The sequence below is a fragment of the Anopheles bellator genome, chromosome 2 (assembly GCF_943735745.2).
Source record: "Anopheles bellator chromosome 2, idAnoBellAS_SP24_06.2, whole genome shotgun sequence".
In the NCBI taxonomy this organism is placed as follows: Eukaryota; Metazoa; Arthropoda; class Insecta; order Diptera; family Culicidae; genus Anopheles; species Anopheles bellator.
The window spans coordinates 49,962,031-49,980,336 of NC_071286.1; the positions used below are offsets into that span (position 1 = coordinate 49,962,031).

The 18,306-nt window shown below is 41.6% G+C and overlaps 1 protein-coding gene across 1 annotated transcript; it reads left to right on the forward strand.

Moving 5' to 3' along the window:
• The first annotated feature begins 813 nt into the window (after positions 1-813).
• Positions 814-18,051, forward strand: LOC131207656 (protein unc-79 homolog). The gene is made up of 28 exons (XM_058200279.1): positions 814-910; positions 1,216-1,335; positions 1,771-2,103; positions 2,891-3,399; positions 3,857-5,024; positions 5,119-5,261; positions 5,351-5,479; positions 5,538-5,633; positions 5,698-5,830; positions 7,042-7,089; positions 8,119-8,204; positions 9,268-9,385; positions 9,688-10,036; positions 10,341-10,513; positions 10,586-11,146; positions 11,261-11,332; positions 11,611-11,756; positions 11,917-12,708; positions 12,845-13,382; positions 13,510-13,934; positions 13,998-14,345; positions 15,047-15,225; positions 15,408-15,562; positions 15,626-15,957; positions 16,355-16,741; positions 16,811-16,989; positions 17,060-17,483; positions 17,612-18,051. The coding sequence occupies exons 1-28, from the start codon at positions 856-858 to the stop codon at positions 17,903-17,905; spliced, it is 8,292 nt and encodes a 2,763-aa protein (XP_058056262.1). The 5' UTR covers positions 814-855; the 3' UTR covers positions 17,906-18,051.
• The last annotated feature ends 255 nt before the right edge of the window (positions 18,052-18,306 follow it).

Here is an 18,306-nt window from a genome sequence, read left to right on the forward strand (position 1 = left end):
ACGCATTACAGGCAATAAACAGTTTCTGTTCACATTTTCTGTGCATCCTTGCGTGCTATTTTCAGCTAAAAAATGATAGAACTGTAGCAAGAAGCCAACTGTAGACTTTCGGGCTCTTTCATCTCCCCAAGCTCGGCAGCAACTCCTTCGCCAGGTTACCGGCGTTAGTGGGGAGCGTACACTACCCGCCAGCACGACGTTCCACAATTGTGATATGTGATTAAATATAAATCCACAGCCATAGGACCATTTCCCGAATGCAACAACCTGTTACTTTTCGCTTCTTCCAGTTGATAGCATGATTGAAAACTGCATCGCGTTTAACGTGTTGTGTAGAGTATTTCCATGTAGCCGATTGCGAGCCGATCTCTTCCAGTGCTAAGCACTACGCATGCCCGATTGGAAGGGTACTCACCCATCAGATGGAACGATGATTCCTAAAGTAACGATTTGTTCAGTATATCTGCACCTACCAACGAGATCGGAGCATAGTAAAAACAAATCAAAGTGGAAAAAATCAAAGCATTTTAATTGGAAGCAGAAGGAAACAGGATTCGTCTTACGTAACGTGAAGACGACTTAAGAGGCGTGGTGTATTGACTATTTTTAGACGAAAAAGTGTGTGTTTTTGTTTGTGTGTAGAGTATTACTATCTAAATCTTCATGGTAGAACGAAAATTTCATTTTAGACCATAACGTTGACGCGATGTTAAGTGGTGATGTTGTTGCAAAGTTGTACGATTGTTCCGCAAACCACAAGCGAATCTACCACAAACTACTGATTGTCTAATTCACGTACAACGTACACATGATCCAACAAACTACTGGAGCAAAAATCGCATAGACTTTATCTAAATGACGGGCAGTTTCAGAATTCAACTAATCAATATGGGCACACGAGGAGCAGCTTGTGAGTATACGAAAAAACAGTTGGGAAATGTTGGAAAGTCTCTACCCATCCGCTTAGCCAGTTTTATCGGTGTATGGGAATGCGAGTTCAGCATCATGAGAAAATTGGAGAGTGGATGTGTGTATGTGAGTGTGCGTGGGTGGATGAGAGTTTTGGAAAACAACGTGTTCTGAGTGCAGGTGAAAGGGGAAAAAATTAGGAGAAAAGCCGACTGTAAAATAGTTTTCCAGTGAGTGCATTAGCAAATAATAGCTACTGTTTAATTTCGTTTATCATGGCGTTGCTTACTGTTATCAAACTCCAAGTCCAAGCTAAGCTGCGTTGTCTACACGAGTATCACGTGCGCCTTCTGAGCAACCAAATACCGGCTCCAACTGGATCGGATGTAGCCAACACTATAAAATACTTTTCCCAAACACTTTTAAGTAAGTATTCATTTAGGTTTAGTTATAAATATCTAATGTTTACTCTTTACAATATTAAAAAAAATACTTAAATTACATTGAATGAATTCAAACAGAAAACTTGTTTTTGCAATATTTGAATCTCGATTTTCTGCGATTGTTTATAGTGGTGAAATACTTTATGTGGATAAACTACAAAACATTAAAAGACCTTTGTTGCTATAACTTTAACGAGTTTTTTTGACACCTTGCATAATGCATTTATTTAATAGCGAGAGAATAATTATAATGAAAACTAGCACCATCCGAACGTTAGAAGATTAGAATCTTTCTTTTTACAAGTTTCTATGAAAAAGTTTATAATTAAATCAATCTAACAATGTATCAATGATAAATAATTCATTCACGTAAACTAATTGGGCATTATTGGCGATATTGTTTCATTTTTCGTACTAGCTTTGCTGAAAGATGTCCCATGTTCTCCATTAGAAATGATTAAGGATCCGTCACTGGATCAAGTGCGTATGTCAAGCTATCCAAATCTTGAGTATCAAAATCTGTACAACGCGCTCACGATGCTGCTCGACGTTGCGTCCAACATCCAGTCCGGACTGAATCTGTTCGGCAAAGCGTTTCTGCAATGTTTAGGTTGCATACTACCATTTCTCGACCGCGATCTCATTGACAACTTACCCTATTTAACGGCATCGAGTATTTCTGTTCTACCAGCTTCACTTCACCAGGAGATCATAAACTATCTTTGCTATTATATTCTACCATTTACAATCAGTAAGTAACTCATGTGCCACTCGCCTGATGTTCATATTTTGGAAGCTTTTTCCTTTTTACAATTTTTGTTTGACTCAAGAAGCTTAATTATCTTACTTTTGTTTGCATTTTTATACGCTTTTTTATACGCACTTACATATAATTTATTTTGTCAACTTGCCGGGTCATTCGGTCAGCAGTTTTTCTTGCGACATGTTGAATAAGGTCTTGTAAGAAGTTTGTGTATGAACATTCTTGAGAAAATGAAGTTGTTTCCGCTGAGCGCAGTGTCACTGTTAGGTTGTTATCGCGCTGGGAAAACAGTCAACAATTGAATGAAGCACGAGCAAACTGAAAAAGCCGGTTAGCAATGTACTTTCGGCCATTCTCTAGGTTAACTTAAAACAACAAAAACAAAGGAAGTGTTGTGCAAAAAAAGTAAAGGCTTGAGCTGAAACAAATACATGAGGGTATTATAGGAAGACGTTAGTAGAATGTAGGTTTTAGCTGTAACAATTTCATTTCGCTTCGTTCCGAATCAACGAGCCGCAAAATGTTTGGGGAAGGATGTTTTGATTCTCATGTACAATAGAATAAACGACAAGCTTTTCGTTTGCTTTAAGTTCACGAGTTCGTTACTAATCGATAAGAATTTAGTTACGCGTTTCAAGCTTCCGTTGCCAAGTCTGTCGATATCTAGCAAGTCCGCTGTTCATTTAAAATTGTATTGCTCTGTATTGTGTATTGTATATGAAAAGATCGTAAAAGATCTATTATTTTCTATCTGCATCTTCCCGACCACGTGAAGCACGGCAAAGTGATGACGATCATGAATGCCACGCGTGTCAGTCAGTCTCGGCCGTCATTATGCTGGTGTTCCAGTACTCGACCAATCCGGCGCATCACTGCCAGCTGTTGGAGTGCCTGATGCGGCTGAAGCACAACGTTGCCAAGGACTTGCTGTGCATCATTGGCTACGGTACCGCGATGTCGCGCGCGTCGGCCGCCAAGCTACTTTTCTACTACTGGCCAGCCTTCGATCCAAACCTGTTCGATCGCAAGGGTTTGCTGTGTAAGTTCACCAACGATCTGGTGCCGTTCGTATGCCAACGTGAATCATGTCCGAATGCTGGAAACGCGGAGGCAGTGAAGGTGTGTTATGATCATTGTATCAGCATACTATATGCATCGGATGCACCCCCTCCGCTCTACCTTTGCATCGAGTGCGCCAACGAGATCCATCGCGACCATCGAAATCTAATGTTTGGCGACATTTTGCACCCTATGCAACAGGTTTCGATGGTTTGTGAGAACAAGGTATGTAATGCTGCGTGTGTTGTTCCGCATTCCGATTCCGCAAACTAACGCAAGGTTTTTTTTTTAACAGTACAAATACGAGCTAGGCCTTGTTTATGACGCAATTTTATTTTTTGAGAAATTTGCAAGGAACCATGATCAATCAATTCACTTTACTTACGAGATGATTTGACTAAGGGATTTAAAAAATGGTTCATTTAACATTAGCTCTTTTTCTAGTTTGTACCGCTGTAATTTTTTGTATTTGGTCATACCATAATTTGTTTGATCTTCGAATCGTAAAACTTGAATGTTCAAATAATGACTTATATCATAGTTTCTTCATAGGGCAGTGTTTACTGTTCATAGGATCTTGTTTATCTTCGAATCTCACTTGTAGCGGTTATAACCTGAGATGCCTTCACCGCATGGATGTTTTCCGTTATATCACTCGTACTGAACCTTGCCTTTTCTCTAGAACTGTCGTTCCCACGAAAAGTCGGCGGTATCAATCTGCTTTTCGACCGAATGTGCCAGTTACAACGGCAATCATCCGATACGATACTGCATGCAGTGCCATGGTAACCGCCATAACAGTCGCCGTGGCATCGACCATATCGTACATCGTAGCCTGCCGCCGATGATGATGATGGATGCTGAAATGCAAACGTATCTGGTGGAATCAGTAATCAGTCTACTTCGCGAAGCGAAGCCCTTGAATGTAGACTTTCGCAAGGATATGGCCCCTCAAGACCCAAAATCAAACGTAACCAACACCGGCGAAGTGTCGGTGGACTTACTCACACTCGAAGAGCGACAATTATTGGGGCGCTACGGCATTTGGTTGCTGGTCGGACGGTGCACACCAACGGTCGACACACCTGTCGAGATTTTGGGCCGGTTGCTGTCGATGCTGTTCCACTGGTTTCACGTGACCGCCTACTCGTACGACGGGCAAACCGAGAGTACGTTGGAGAAATTGAAGCAGGACCACATCTGCAGCTGGCTGAAGGAAGTCCGCATTAGCCACTACAAGGAGTTCATTGATTGTCTGTTACCGCATCCGCCCGAATACTCGCGCGTTGGTGGGCACTGGGATTCGTTGGCATCGCGCACGTCGCACTTGAAGGAGGGTTTGCAGCGCCTGATATGCTTGATACCCTACGAAATTATTACGCAAGAAATATGGGACACCGTGATGCCCCATTGGATGGAAGCCATCACAAACGACGTACCTGAGAAAGAGTTGTCCGAGTTGAAGATTGTTCTGAACAAAATTCTAGATGCAGAAATGTCGCCGCTCGGTTTTGACGCCAAATCGATGTACAACTTCGTGACAATACGCTTCGAGAAAACGACTGCCAAAGTGCAGCAACAGGCGCTTTATTGGTTGCAGAATTTGACAAAGCTGGAAATCGTCATTCCTCTTCCCCAATTGTTCGCAATGTTCGGTGACGGAGTGCGAATCATGAAACACGGGGTTCAGGCCGAAATAAACAAAGCCAAAGATGTCACTCGATCAGGATTGACTGTTGGCAACGGGGGCAGTGGTGGTGGCGGTACGGGAGCCAGCAGTGAAATTCTTGCCGCTGGGTTGAAACTTTCCAAGGAGCGAGATCTGCAACCACCAAGAAGGAGCTCCATATGTAAGTATTGAGTTTGTTCGAGAATCCCACGGCACACTATGCGACAATGATGTTGGACGTAACAAATATCCCCCTATTACGTTCTTGGGTTCAGCACCAGTTGTTGAAGACGAGTCTGGCAACACTTCAGCCATGTCAGACGACGAAGTTCCGATAAGCAAGTGCATGGAATTTTCGTCCGATGCTGAGCACAATCTCACCTGTTGCGTGCTAATGTTGGATATTCTATTACGCCAGGTATGTAGTCGGCGTGAGCAATGACTACGGCGCTAACACAAAGCAACTTACGTTTATTAAGGCATGCTTTTCCGTTGATTCTTTCTCAGATGGAACTACAAGAAATAGAGATGCATTCGGGCATTTACACCACCGTCGCCGAGAATGTTTGCCGCCTTCTGAAGTGTATGGTGACCGCAGCCAACGTCGGAATGGGCAACCATTATTGCCGACAGATGGTATGCAAAAGAGGCCAAAAGTGGGTACATGGCAGTTATTTTGATTTCTTTGTGGCAGGATTGTGCTTATTGCGAAACATCGGTAATGTGGCACCAGCTGTCCACCAAGTTAGTGCAGTATTTGGCTCCGATCTATCCTGTAAACCCACCAGATGTAAGCAAGATCCCGAAAGTTGCCTTGAAGAACAAAAGTGATAACTTTCGTAACAAAAATCTAGCCGCCACTGCAAACCACCATGGACGATGAGAAAACTCGAAAAAGCCCGCCCGAGCTCGAGAAGGAAGTGAAACCTAATGAGCGCGATATATCGCTCTCTATGGCACCGCTACACATACCGCTTGGACCATTAGGTAAGCACCACATCAAACAAAGATGATTGTTTTCCGTTTACCGTTATATTTTTAGTATAGGTTTTGTTGATTTTGAACGAAGACTTCACACTTTGTTTCTACTCCAATGAAGATTTGATTTTTTCAATTGCAGAACATTGTCCAAACCGTTCACTTGATACTGATAGTTGATAAAGAAGGTATTAACGGGATTTATTAGGGAGCATGTGGCATACGATAAATAAGCAATTGACATCTATTCCACAATATGCAGTTGCCATTCTCATAGTTTTTTTCACCACTGCGAGCTAGCATTTTCTGGCTAGTCAGACTGTTGGTTTGCTGATATGGGAAGTGATTAACTTCAATTAATCACTCGATATGATATAAGGTAACAATACAATTCTGCACATGCTTATCTCCCATGCTCGCATGTGAGTAGACCTTGTGCCGTTTATTTTGAAACGTTTTATGAAATAATAATGACAACATTCAATTACGATATCAACATTCCGATTATGATATCAAAGTATACAAACTTGCTCATACTATTTTTGTTATCGCGCGAAACGGTAACATGTCTTGTATTTCTGTTTGTTAGACTTGTTGGAGTGTTCTTATGTGTTGTCGTTGTTATGAAGTACACTACACTGTTGCTCTTCCTTGACAGTGGAAGTGCATCGAATATGAATAAAAAAGAGAAAAAATGATATGCCTCATAAGAAGTGGAACGCGATCCACAAAAAGCATTACAGGAGCTATTGAAATAAAACTTTAATAGTCTTCAAAGTAAGCGCCAAAGAAAGTAAGCGGATAATTGCTGCTTTGAGCGTTTTGCAAGGTTTACATGCTCTGCTCATTACCTGAAAGCCATTCCTGAGTACTTCATAGCATAGAAAAGGCTTTCACTGAATTATACTAACCCAGACTATTTCAAACACCGTGGCATAAGATCGTCATGTTGATTTGTGTTCGAGTTTTTCCATTCAGATTAAATAATTCGCGTATCGTTCACTCATTCCTAATGTATGTGTATATGTGTCTCTTTTCATTTTATTATACATCTGCACAACTGTAACACAATAACGTAATACAATACCTTATACCAATAAACTTACACAAAAACAACAAATCATCACCCTCTGAGAACATTAACACAAAAAAACGGAAAACCATTCAACCGAACAATATACTTCAATACCATAAAACAAACAAAAAACGAAAAATATAAGTCATGCCTTCTATTCTTGACGATGCCGGAAAAGTTATAATCATGGCAGGTGAATGTTTTCTATCGTCTAGCATTTACGTATGCGTTTTTATTTATGTAGGTTAAGTCAAAAAAGGTTGTACTTCTTTGATATATGTTTTATTGAAACGTTAACGCTTTACTGAAAGAAAATGTTTTAATGGGCGTTTTTGAATCTACAACTATTATATCATAACCTTTGTGCAAGCGCGATTTGTGATAATTTGTTTTACAGATGATTTTATTTGTATTTCATCTAAAGAATGTAGGAAGCAGTAAACCCAATACTCAGGCTTTTTGTAATGTTGTGCATTTTGAATAGTAGTTGAAGTTGTGAACCGTTAGTTGGTTAAACAATTATTGCATTATTTCTGCGTAAGAGTCATGTTTATTTTCTTATATTTATTGTTTTCATCATTTAGCTCTAAGTTGCACACTCACTCAGTTCATCATCGAACATTGTATCGTGAATATCGTGTACGGTTCAATCGTGGATATTGTATTTTTTCCATTTATCACGATGTTTTTTTTTTATTTTGAAGATTTTAAGAGGTAAGAGTGAGTCAAAGCAAACTCGTTAATTCATAATGTTTGTACGTTTTAATTTTATTGTTATTTTCTTCGTCCTATCACAGACCACGAGCGACGGAATTAACATTACCAAAAATTTGAATGGTTCTTTGCTGCCACGTTTTTTTCCGTAGTTATATATCAAAACATGCATGAAAATCAGCCTACGAATCCGTTATTATCATTATAATGCTAATCAAAGTGAAACTCTGCTACATTTGCTTATCGCGCACACAATTTCTTGCAGGACATGTAAACAAAACCATACAATAAGTTCTAATATATCTCTCTCTTTCTCTCTCTCTTTCTCTTTCTCTCTATCTTTTTCTCCTATTTCTCTCTCTTTGTATAAATCTCATTATTTCTTTATTTTTCTCTCTTTCTCTGTGTTTGTTTGTCTTCCTACTTTCCACGGTTACTCTTTACCTTTCTAAATTATTCCAAAATGTAACTCTTGTGATGCATGCATAACTACTATTTTCTTCCTTAGGTCCAGTGCCGGTAGCAGTTCCACAACCGGAACCTCACTCGGTTGGTGGTGTATTAGCCGTATGTAGTATGCCGCATGTTTGTTCTGTATGTATAATATTAATTGTCTTTCTACCTTCTAATGTATTCCAATCCTAATGACAAATCAAACCTAGGTATCCTTTATTACTTACATAATGCGAGATTTTTAAGTTCCACACATATCACAGTATATGCATGTGATATACACATACATAAGTAAATGTTTAAGAAAGACAAGAAACTCTAAAAAATCATTCGTCAGCATTGTACACAAAACTTACGCAGCTCTATATAAGGACGTTTGAAGCCTTCTCTAAGATTCGTATTGAAAGATCGCATCGGGATGACTCAAATGTAGAAAACATTTTCAAAAATTCAATGGTTAATAATTTGTGTAAATTTTTAGTATGCAGTTTACTTTCTTTCAGTTATGCAATTCACTTCTTACTTTCGAATCTGTCTTACAAATACGTAACTATGTAACGATTGTGGTTGTGTTTGTATACGTTTCTGAAAGGTTTTTTTAAAAGCATATCCCAGTTTGAGGAAACTTAACAACATTTCACAGGCTATGTTTGCTTATGTTTCTTAATCCTTTATGTTCGGATTAGTTTTTGACCGATTTTTGCAAACTATTCTTTATGTACTTGACTGTCTACGTGATTACTGTATATGTGAGCTGATTATCCTTCGTGCTCGCGAGCGTGCCGATTCGTGCTCCTATCGGAATCAATGTTGGTGTGTTTAAGTGTCGCCAATCAAACTATGGTTTTTGGATCAAACTGTTTTTGTACATTTACTTTAATTTACTTACTTTCCGTTTCAATATTCTAATTGATTTGGTTTTACCCTTGCATTAATATCATAAATGTCGGATTACTTTTTGATGTACGAAGTTCAATGATTTGCACCATTGTTTTAAAACAACGGTCTAAACGCTTTTCTGATAATTACGTCTTCGAACGGAAGTAAGTGGCTATTTTGAACACAATGTGTCCTTACTTGATGTTTGCTAAGTATGTAAAGTAATATGATAAAGACGCTGACCATCTCGGCATTTAACGACCATAAGTATTTTCCACATCACATCATATTCCACACATCATATCGTAATAATCAATCATTACAGATCATGACGGCTACAGTGGAAACTGTTTCAGAGCAGCTGGATTTAGCTGCCATCATGCCTTCGGAGAGAGTAGTACCGGCCGTTGCACGATCTGTAACGTTATCGGAAGCGGATGTTGGTAAGTATTTTCACTTCCGTTTCCACTGCGATTTTCGATTACACAAATATAAACCATGTTTTATTTAGCATTAAAATGACGAAAAGCCCAACTAAAAATTACATTTTAGTAACATTTATTCATTAGCTTGGTGACAGTTTTTCTGTTCCCTGTTTTGTATTCGTTTGTCGTTACAATCCCGCAATGCAGTGCTATTGAAGCTTTTTATTAAATTGCTTTTTAAATAAATTACATTACATTGATTATGAACATTAGATTGATACATAATGAATACATAAAGATTTTTTTATTTGGTACAATAGCCACCGCCACCGTTCAGATTGCAAAACCGACCGTTATCGGCGAAAGCAGTTCCGAAGCAGATGGATTGGACTCGGAAAATTTCGAAAGTTCTCACCCATTCGAAGCCAATGAAGAGTTTTGGCACACATCAGTGGGAAAGTTTAAGTTTTCGATCGATACACTGCCCCAGTCATTGCAATTTATCTATCAGCTACTGAAAGAAATTCCCAACATTGACAAAGCAGACATCCTTTATTATGTGTTGCAGTGTTTGAATATCATGGTGCTGCATGGTGATGCATTTGTGAAGGCGGCTCGAGATAACCGTGGTTTCTTCATCTGGTGTCAAGAAAATATGCTAATTAAAAAGTAAGTGCAAATTTTTTTTCTGTTTAAGAAAAATTTCAGAAATTCAATTTTCAGTGATGTTTTAGTCATATAATCTTGGTTCTATGTTTATAGTTTATTGGCAAAATGTTTACTTTTTGAATTTTTGTAGATTATTGTTTGATTTTGTATCAATTATCAATTTGCGTATGTTTGTAAGTTGCTTGTCCTACGTAAAAATGAATGCCCGTGAAGATCTGGATGGACTATTTATTGGAAATGGGTGCTCGTCATCTGAATCGTGGTTTGAATGGTTCTTGTGTCATCTTGTTGTGTAATTTTGCAGTTTATGGAAGCTTTGCACTGCAGCGCAATCGCACATTTGCCAGGCGACGGTGCCCATACTGCTGCACTGTATTACACTACCGATGGGATCGGACGTGTTTTGGAAAGTAGTGCAAGAGGCGTTTCATGACGCTGATTGGAGAGTTCGGTTCGAAGCAGTAGAACGGGTAACTGGTACGTAACATTTGAGTTCCCCTATGTACGCAATACAATAAATGTTATTTTGCATGCTGATTTTTTCTATAGTAATCACGCGCTTCATGGACACCACGCCACTCCGAACGGAAGTTAGCTTACAAACATCGCTGGCGACGGCTTTCTGCCATCTGGTGGCGGCTTGCGATGATTTAAATGTGCATGTGGCGCAGCGCGCTACCCTTTACCTTGGCACGATCCACGACTACGCTATCCAGGCACTTCTTTACTGCCTGGAGAGCCAGTTTGATAAATTTATCATCGACCGACCGGTGGTATTGCAGTCAATCTATCAGCTCCACAATTCACTCTCGGATCGTAAGGTTCTGACATGGGACTTTTTCCTCAACCGCTTCGACACACTGTTTGTCGAAGCCCAAATCAACCTGGAGCGTGCCGGCGACATTTCTTATCTACGCGATCTGCGTAATAGTGAAAACGGCAGTGAGATCCTGTCAACGAAGATCAACAAAGCCCGGGAAGCATTGAGCCAATCGGATACGAGCGGCAGTATGTCGAAGACGCTGAGCGCATCGTTCGGCGCAAAGTGGCCTTACAAGCGCACAATGTCCGCTCCAGCTACAATCATACCACGACAGGAGTCGAAAGTTGGTACGTATTATTGTTTCTCTGCGCAACATGCGTTTTTGTGAAAATCATTTCGCAATTTGAACCAAACAGCGTCCTGCGGTCTGTTCAATTCATATCATTAATGTTCTGTTTCAGAGAAAGAAAAGGTCTACAATCGACAAGTGTCTGCGCCGATTCTGAAGCGAAAGAGCTCACGATTTGGTTTGGGTAAGTGAGCAGACGCGGCGTAACCTGCCGCTTGCCGTGTGTGTCGCTCTGTTTTTTAATGCCGGAAGTGGAGATAAACGAAATGTGTTTTCCCCTTTTTTCATGGTGCCTCCTGTGCTATTTCCTTTGATCTCTCTCTCTATCTTCCCTTCTCTCCCTCTCTCTCCCTCTCTCTCTCTCTCTGTCTCTTTCACTCTGTCTTTCTTTCCCTCTCTTTATCACCCTCTTTATCAATGTGTCGCTCTCTACATCTCAATTTTCGAATATCTCGGTTGTAGATGGACACGTTCATTCGATCAGTGGCCAAAACGATGATTTTCATATGGGTAGCCTGTACCGCGTGATCGATTTGGAAGAGGCAGACAGGGAAACCATCCACCTGCTCATCTTTCTTCTGATGCAGTTCATGTCGCGACCGGATCTGGTAAGCGGCGTTCGCATCTCACGTGCACTGTGCATCGTCCTTACTCAAGCCTTTCACATTATTTCGTACCCTTTTTGCGCTCTTTACTTACTCGTTTCTCATTCTACGCTCTTCCTTCTGGGTATTTCTGGACCGTGCACCGTGGTTCCATACACCATAGGCTTATCCTACGGATGAGAAACCACTGTTTAAAATTCAGTCGATTGTGCTCCGACACCTGTATTTGCTGCTGGGTTACAATCAAGGGGAGAAGTTCTTTCACTGTGCCCCGAACCGGCTCCGCAGCTCGTCTGTTTTCAATGCATTTATGGCCAATCTGCCGCAGGTGCTGGACCAAAACTATCAAATGGGCTGGATGCTCCTACCGACAGTCATCCAGCTGTTGCTGTACGCGCCGAATCAGACGAACAGTGCTTTCCTGCAGCTGGGACCCGGGACCGAAAATCACCACAGTGTGGCAACTTACAACTTCTCCATATGGTATCTTGAGCCTCACGTGCGTCGCAACTGGTTGATGTCGCTGCTGGTCATATTGTACAAGTACCAATACAAGCAGGCGTCGATGACGGATCAAGTGCAGAACATGATTCGACTAGTTATTAACTCGCTCGATGCACAGTTTCACAAGTGTCGCCGTATTCCAACGACCATTATAATGGACTATTCGGCGACACGATTGCGCAATCAAAGTCAGCCATCACTCGGTGCCACTTCGGAGCTCGACGACAGGCGCTTGAATGATAGCCCTCCACACAGTCCACTGCAGCCCGCAACTCTTGGCCTTTACGCGGGAGACGATACCTCGCGCAACCGATCGTCGCGCCTGAAAGGATCCAAAGGCCCGCGCAAACATCCTGACGCCAGTTTCGACGGAGACGATACTGAATCGGAATTGGTCGTTATACCTGAAAGTGACGTGTCGGACAGTACTCTGCAGGAGAGCAGTGTCCAGGTAGATAATGTGTGTATGGTTTAAATTGCGTTGTGTTGTTAATATCACAATTAGAACTTATAGTTCGATGCAACAATAGTTTACGAATGAACCTTAGCTTACATTATGATCGTACTTTAAATTTTTCGTTGAAAAGGGATCGCTTGAGGACACCGCTAGTAACGAAGACGATTCGAACGCACTGAAACATGACACAGCATGCAAAACGGTTGTGCGTTCAACAAACGAAAACCGGGCAAACCTGCCTGCCGCCGGTGGGCCGCCAAAGTTGGGCACCGCAACGACAATGTCGCAACAAGGAGCGCATCAAATGAGTACATCGAAAAAAAACTATCAAGCGTCGTCCGAACAAACCGAGATACACGACAGAAAGATAGAAAATGACAAGCGGATAACGGTACCGGAAAAGGTAGAAAAGCAGGAAAAGATAAGCAGTAACATCTTTAGAATGGCTTCGGCATTTCAGCTAAACTCACAGAAGTGTTCCGTACAGGAGGGTGTTCGGATGATGGTTACTTCGTCTATGCTCGGCCAACCTAAGGCTCAAGCCGTACTCAATCCATTTGCGAATGTGCAAAAAGCTATCGTCGTTACGCAGAGCACCGGCAGCAGTAGTGGATCGAATGTAACGAAGGAAGTAGCTTCAAAGTCTGCGGAATCTCGCTCAATACAAGGTAGGACAATTAGTAGTCAGTTTTCAGAGCATTGGCCTGCAAAAGAGACAATGTTAACGTTTCTTTGTACTGTTTCTTGTGTACCAATAAAACAACTAAGTGCAGTATACCTTTGGTTCCTACACAGATGAACAGAGTGGTAACGAGAAGAAAACGACATGCGCAACCGAGCAAAGGCAGTCCACAAATCAGGTGGTTCAACAAGCACTGGGATCGTTGAACAGATGCACGCCTCCACGTGACAATGACCAATGCCAGGCAAGCTCTTCATTTGCGTCCGATTCCAGTCATGAATTCAAGGTACAGTCTTTAGAAAAAATGCCCGCACTCTTCGGATCATCGAAGTTGCTGCTCGAAGGGAAAGGCGCGTTGTCAACCGCTTTACCTAAAACATACCTTCACCAGCTGCCACTGCCTTCCCTTGAACGACTGTTACCTATCGGGCAATATGCTACCGAGAATGTGAACGCCATAGTCGAGACGGTACGAGAAGGGCTAGGCTTATCGGACGTCCCAGTTCTATCAAATGGTGCAACCGACGAACAGTCAAATGTGAGTATTTTTTCCAGTTTATGATACCAATATAACAGCCCGCTCCCTTCTGACTTTCGGCAGATTCCGGCAGACCTCATCCATGTACGAGAAGCATCGACGGCATCACCCAGAAAATTGACTAAACAGTCTGCGCTGGAGTCGCCGCCACAAAACCTCGACAATGATGACGGTCGTGATAGCGGCGGGTTTGGGAGCACCGTATTGCCAATGCAAACGGCAGACTGTGCGGAAAAATCTGGCAACAAGCGAATGGAAGCAAAGGAAGCATCTAAACAAACGCACAGTACGAAAACAGCAGGAGCCTCTCACAAAGACACTCGGGTCAAGTACGCCGGGTCATGGCCACCTGAAGCAAAAGTCGAATCGGATATTGACGATCCGGAAAGTTCGTCATGTCCGGAGAAATCGGTAAATCAAATTCACGACTTACTTATTCGACATTACCGTAGTCCGGTTAAATTCTTGTCACCTTATCAACGCAATCGCAACATTTCCTCTTCTTTTTCCTTACGAACGGTTAAAAAATCTGAGTTTATTCGGAGCGTCTCCTTGTCTGGTGTAACTGAGAGTGCCAGCTTTGGAGAGGGCCTTCGGCGAAAGACTTTGACAAGTTATTCCCGGAAGCTATTTGGCGTATCCTCTTGCTATCGTTTTAGATCACCGAAAACGGAATCGATTCGTAGTCATATATTATAAGTTCCCAGTGCATCACTCCATTTAAATTCAAGCAAAAGGACGAAAGCAAAACAGCTCAAAATATGTTATCATTATATAAGTTATAAGTATAAAGTAAAGTCTTCCGATAGTTAGCAATTCACTCTAACTCAATAATTGGCCAACCTTATTCTAAGACAAAAGACATCTGGCCCAGCACACTGAGAAAGACCTTCGAAATCGAAATTTGTGAAACGTAGTTCTTTACTACGAGCCAAAAAAATATTTTCATTTGTAGTTTATTGAAATGTTAGTAGTTATTGTAGTTTATTGAAATGAAGAAAACTGCATGGAAAAGTAACGTTACAAAATGTTTGTAATCAAACTAGCGTAACATGTCTATTGGTTTAATTGAAGTTTAACATTGTGCCTCTGTTCTTTCTATGGTCCTACAGAGCAGTCTTCGTATCGGAGATGAGTGTATCTGTGAACGTTGCTCAGAATGTGGTGCAATTAAGGAGCAATACACAGACGAAGAAACAGGAATTATGCTGATCGTACTGGGCACCTTTATCCATCGCGAACCATCACTCGGAGCACCGTTTTTGCCGGATATTTTGGCCATCGTCTCAAGGTTGTTAACTGATTTCTGTGCGATGTTACTTCATTATAACGAATCTCTTTCAAATTGCCCTGTCTGCCATAACATGGTGTTCTCGATATCAACCTTTGTCCTTAATTGCCGCGGATCTGCCTTATAAAAAAACATATTTCATTTTTCTTCTAACATTTGCAACATATTATATTGTATGGCAGGATTTCGTTGCATCCGACGTTCCCGTGGCGCTGTGAAAATTTAACTCACTTACCAGGAGGCTCACAGTCCGTTGCACATCAATTTATTCGATGTGTTTTGCATCAGCTCGCACCAAATGGCGTGTTCTACCAAGTATTCCTGAGTCAAAAAGACGGTAGGATGGAATGTTTTTTTCGTAATATCCACTTTATCTTCAATGCATCCATTTCTTTTCTAGAAATTACTCGCAAGCGATTCTATCGAAGTGTGTCAAACAGTTTAAATGATTTCTCGGAACTAAACCCCACAAGTCCCATACAGATGTTGGCAGAAACACTCAATGCCAAGAAAACACTCCCAATTGATTTGATGCCGGTGATTTTCCGCAACTTGGCCGAATATCTTCAGTGCGTACCGGTAGACTGTATTGCCGGCAGTGTGTGGTCGCCAGTAGTACAAAGTCTGGACAGCCTGTTCCGTCGCGTTATTTTGATTCTTCCCAGCATGACTGGAACAGAGCACTTGCTTGAAATCATAGTATGCTTGCTGAAGGTGCCGCAACTGTCTAAGGTAAAGAACAACAACGCGAGTAGTATTTGTAGTATACTGTTACACCGACACCCGCTATGGCATAATTTGACGGTAACATCATCACAACGCAGCATTCAACAGATCAAATATGATTCAAACGAACACAGGTCAAACCTTTTTTTATTACGTGCGCTGTAAAATTGCAAGTTAAAGTTAGTTTATAAGACACGTTGAGCATACCTGTACAGCGCATAAGTTATCCGTGTCCTGATGGTTGCGGAATGCTGAATTATGCTAAACTCTAAATTCTACATTCTAATTAGAATTGAACAACATTCACAACGACGGTCACATTGAAAATCGGGAATGAATTTCAACATAGAATTTGGAAATTCGATGCCTAACTATTTAGATACCCTTTTTTCTTTTCACGCAGACTATTTTGGAACCGTTTTCTAAAATAATAAGCTACGCGATTCAGAACTTGCGGTTGACGCATAAGATACTGGTCGAAATTTGTAATCTCAGCGGACGAGCATTCACAAAGGAACGCGATAAGTTGTACCTGGGACGCCAAATAGTATTCGATCTGGTACAGGCTCTGAAATTCAAAATCAACGTACCCGACATCAATCTGTTGCTGTTGGTGGGCTTCCTGCTTCAAGATGCCGGAGGTATACTTCCGCCCTGTATTAGCGGTGAAATGTCCGTGGGAGAATCGTACGTGCACATCAACTGTAACATAACCGACTGCATGCGACAACCGTACTTGAACGATATACTGGAATTTTTGGCCGATTTCCACACATTGAGCAAAATAAAGGTAAGCTCTTACTACTGACGACTCCGAGGTGTACTCGCATTACAAGCCAGTGATATTTTCATCTGTTAGAATCTGAAAGCATCCGGCACGGGCCCTGGATTATGTGAGGATACAATTGGTGGCGTGCTAAAAGGAGCTATAGCACAGTATCTTGCGTTGGAGATGTCACGAGGAAATTCCAAAGATAGTCGAACGGTTTCCAAATATCTTCCTTGGTTGAACAACGCGCCATCGTCATTGCAGCAAGGGTATGTTTAGCTTGAAGCAAAATCAGCACTGTTTTATTGAAATCCCTTCTTTTGCTTTTTACTGAAACAGACCGAAAGAGTTTACAGAATGTGTTGGTCATATGAGGTTACTATCGTGGCTGCTTATGGGATCACTTACCCATACAGCATTAGTAGTGCGCAAGATGGGCATTGGAACAGCAGCTCCACACCAGGCGCACCTAAGAAACTGCAGCCTCATAATACAACCCGTGCCTCAAGAAGCCAGCTGCCACATTGCGGATCACGTGCAAGTGATATTTGCCGGATTCGCAGAGCAGTCGAAAACATCCGTTCTGCACATGTCTTCCTTGTTCCATGCGTTCACACTGTGCCAACTGTGGACAGTGTATCTTGAGCAGGTAGCAAGTCTAGCAGCAATTTCATCCGAGACGTACAATACTACTCTGAGTGTGCTGTTCGAGTTTTGGGCCAAAGTTACACCGTGTATTTTGCAGTTGGTGTCTCACTCGAAGGTAAGATTTGAGTAAGGTTCGAACACGATAGAAAGTCGATACCAAACTCTTTCGTTTAAGTCGAACCACTCGAGCACGGTATGGGTAAGATAATGTCATTTGAATGGCTCGTACTCTTGTCTCTCTAGCTTTCAGAAAGTGTGAATCTTCATTTTTTGGGACTTCTAGAGTCTCTGAAAGAGACAAGATCTACAATATTGGCCAAGTTATTGCCTCTATGGACACCGGTGCTTTCGTCTAACACACAACTCTCGGGAACACTGCACGTGCGATTGCAGAACTGTCGCGACGCAGTGCCCAACCTCGAAGAGCAAGATTTTCACGCATCAGAGGCTCTGCTGAAGTGGTTGCAACGTTTGCAATTCAAGATGGGACAGATCGAGCTCCAATCATCCACTGCAACACAATTCTATTCTATATAAACACATTTTTTGATTTTCTGCTGCTCGCCGCAAATGCACGAGATTATCGACTGGAATCACATTCAACGACACATCACTCAGCTACTCCCAGAATACAGTACACTGAATACTTTCAAATTTACAGTATGTAAACGATAAAGAACGACCTTAGAAATATGTAATCAGAACTACAAGTCCGATTGTAGGAAAACCTCCTGGCATTTAAGAGGTATACGATTTGCAGTAATAAATGTTATAGTACGATTGTTGAATGCATTTTATGTTGCATGGAAATATTGATTTTAGGAAGATAGGATTTGCAATTCCAAGTCCAGCAATGCACACGAATTCCGCTCCTCGACGCGCGATCGAAGTTTTGTCCAACGTCTCTCTCATCGTTCATGCTAACAGAAATTTTTCGA

Coding starts and splice junctions, on each gene's coding strand:
- LOC131207656 (XM_058200279.1), top strand. CDS start 856: ATGACGGGCAGTTTCAGAATTCAACTAATCAATATGGGCACACGAGGA. Junction 7,090..8,118: donor AAAAGTTATAATCATGGCAG/GTGAATGTTTTC, acceptor TTTCTTCCTTAG/GTCCAGTGCCGGTAGCAGTT. Junction 11,147..11,260: donor ACGACAGGAGTCGAAAGTTG/GTACGTATTATT, acceptor GTTCTGTTTCAG/AGAAAGAAAAGGTCTACAAT.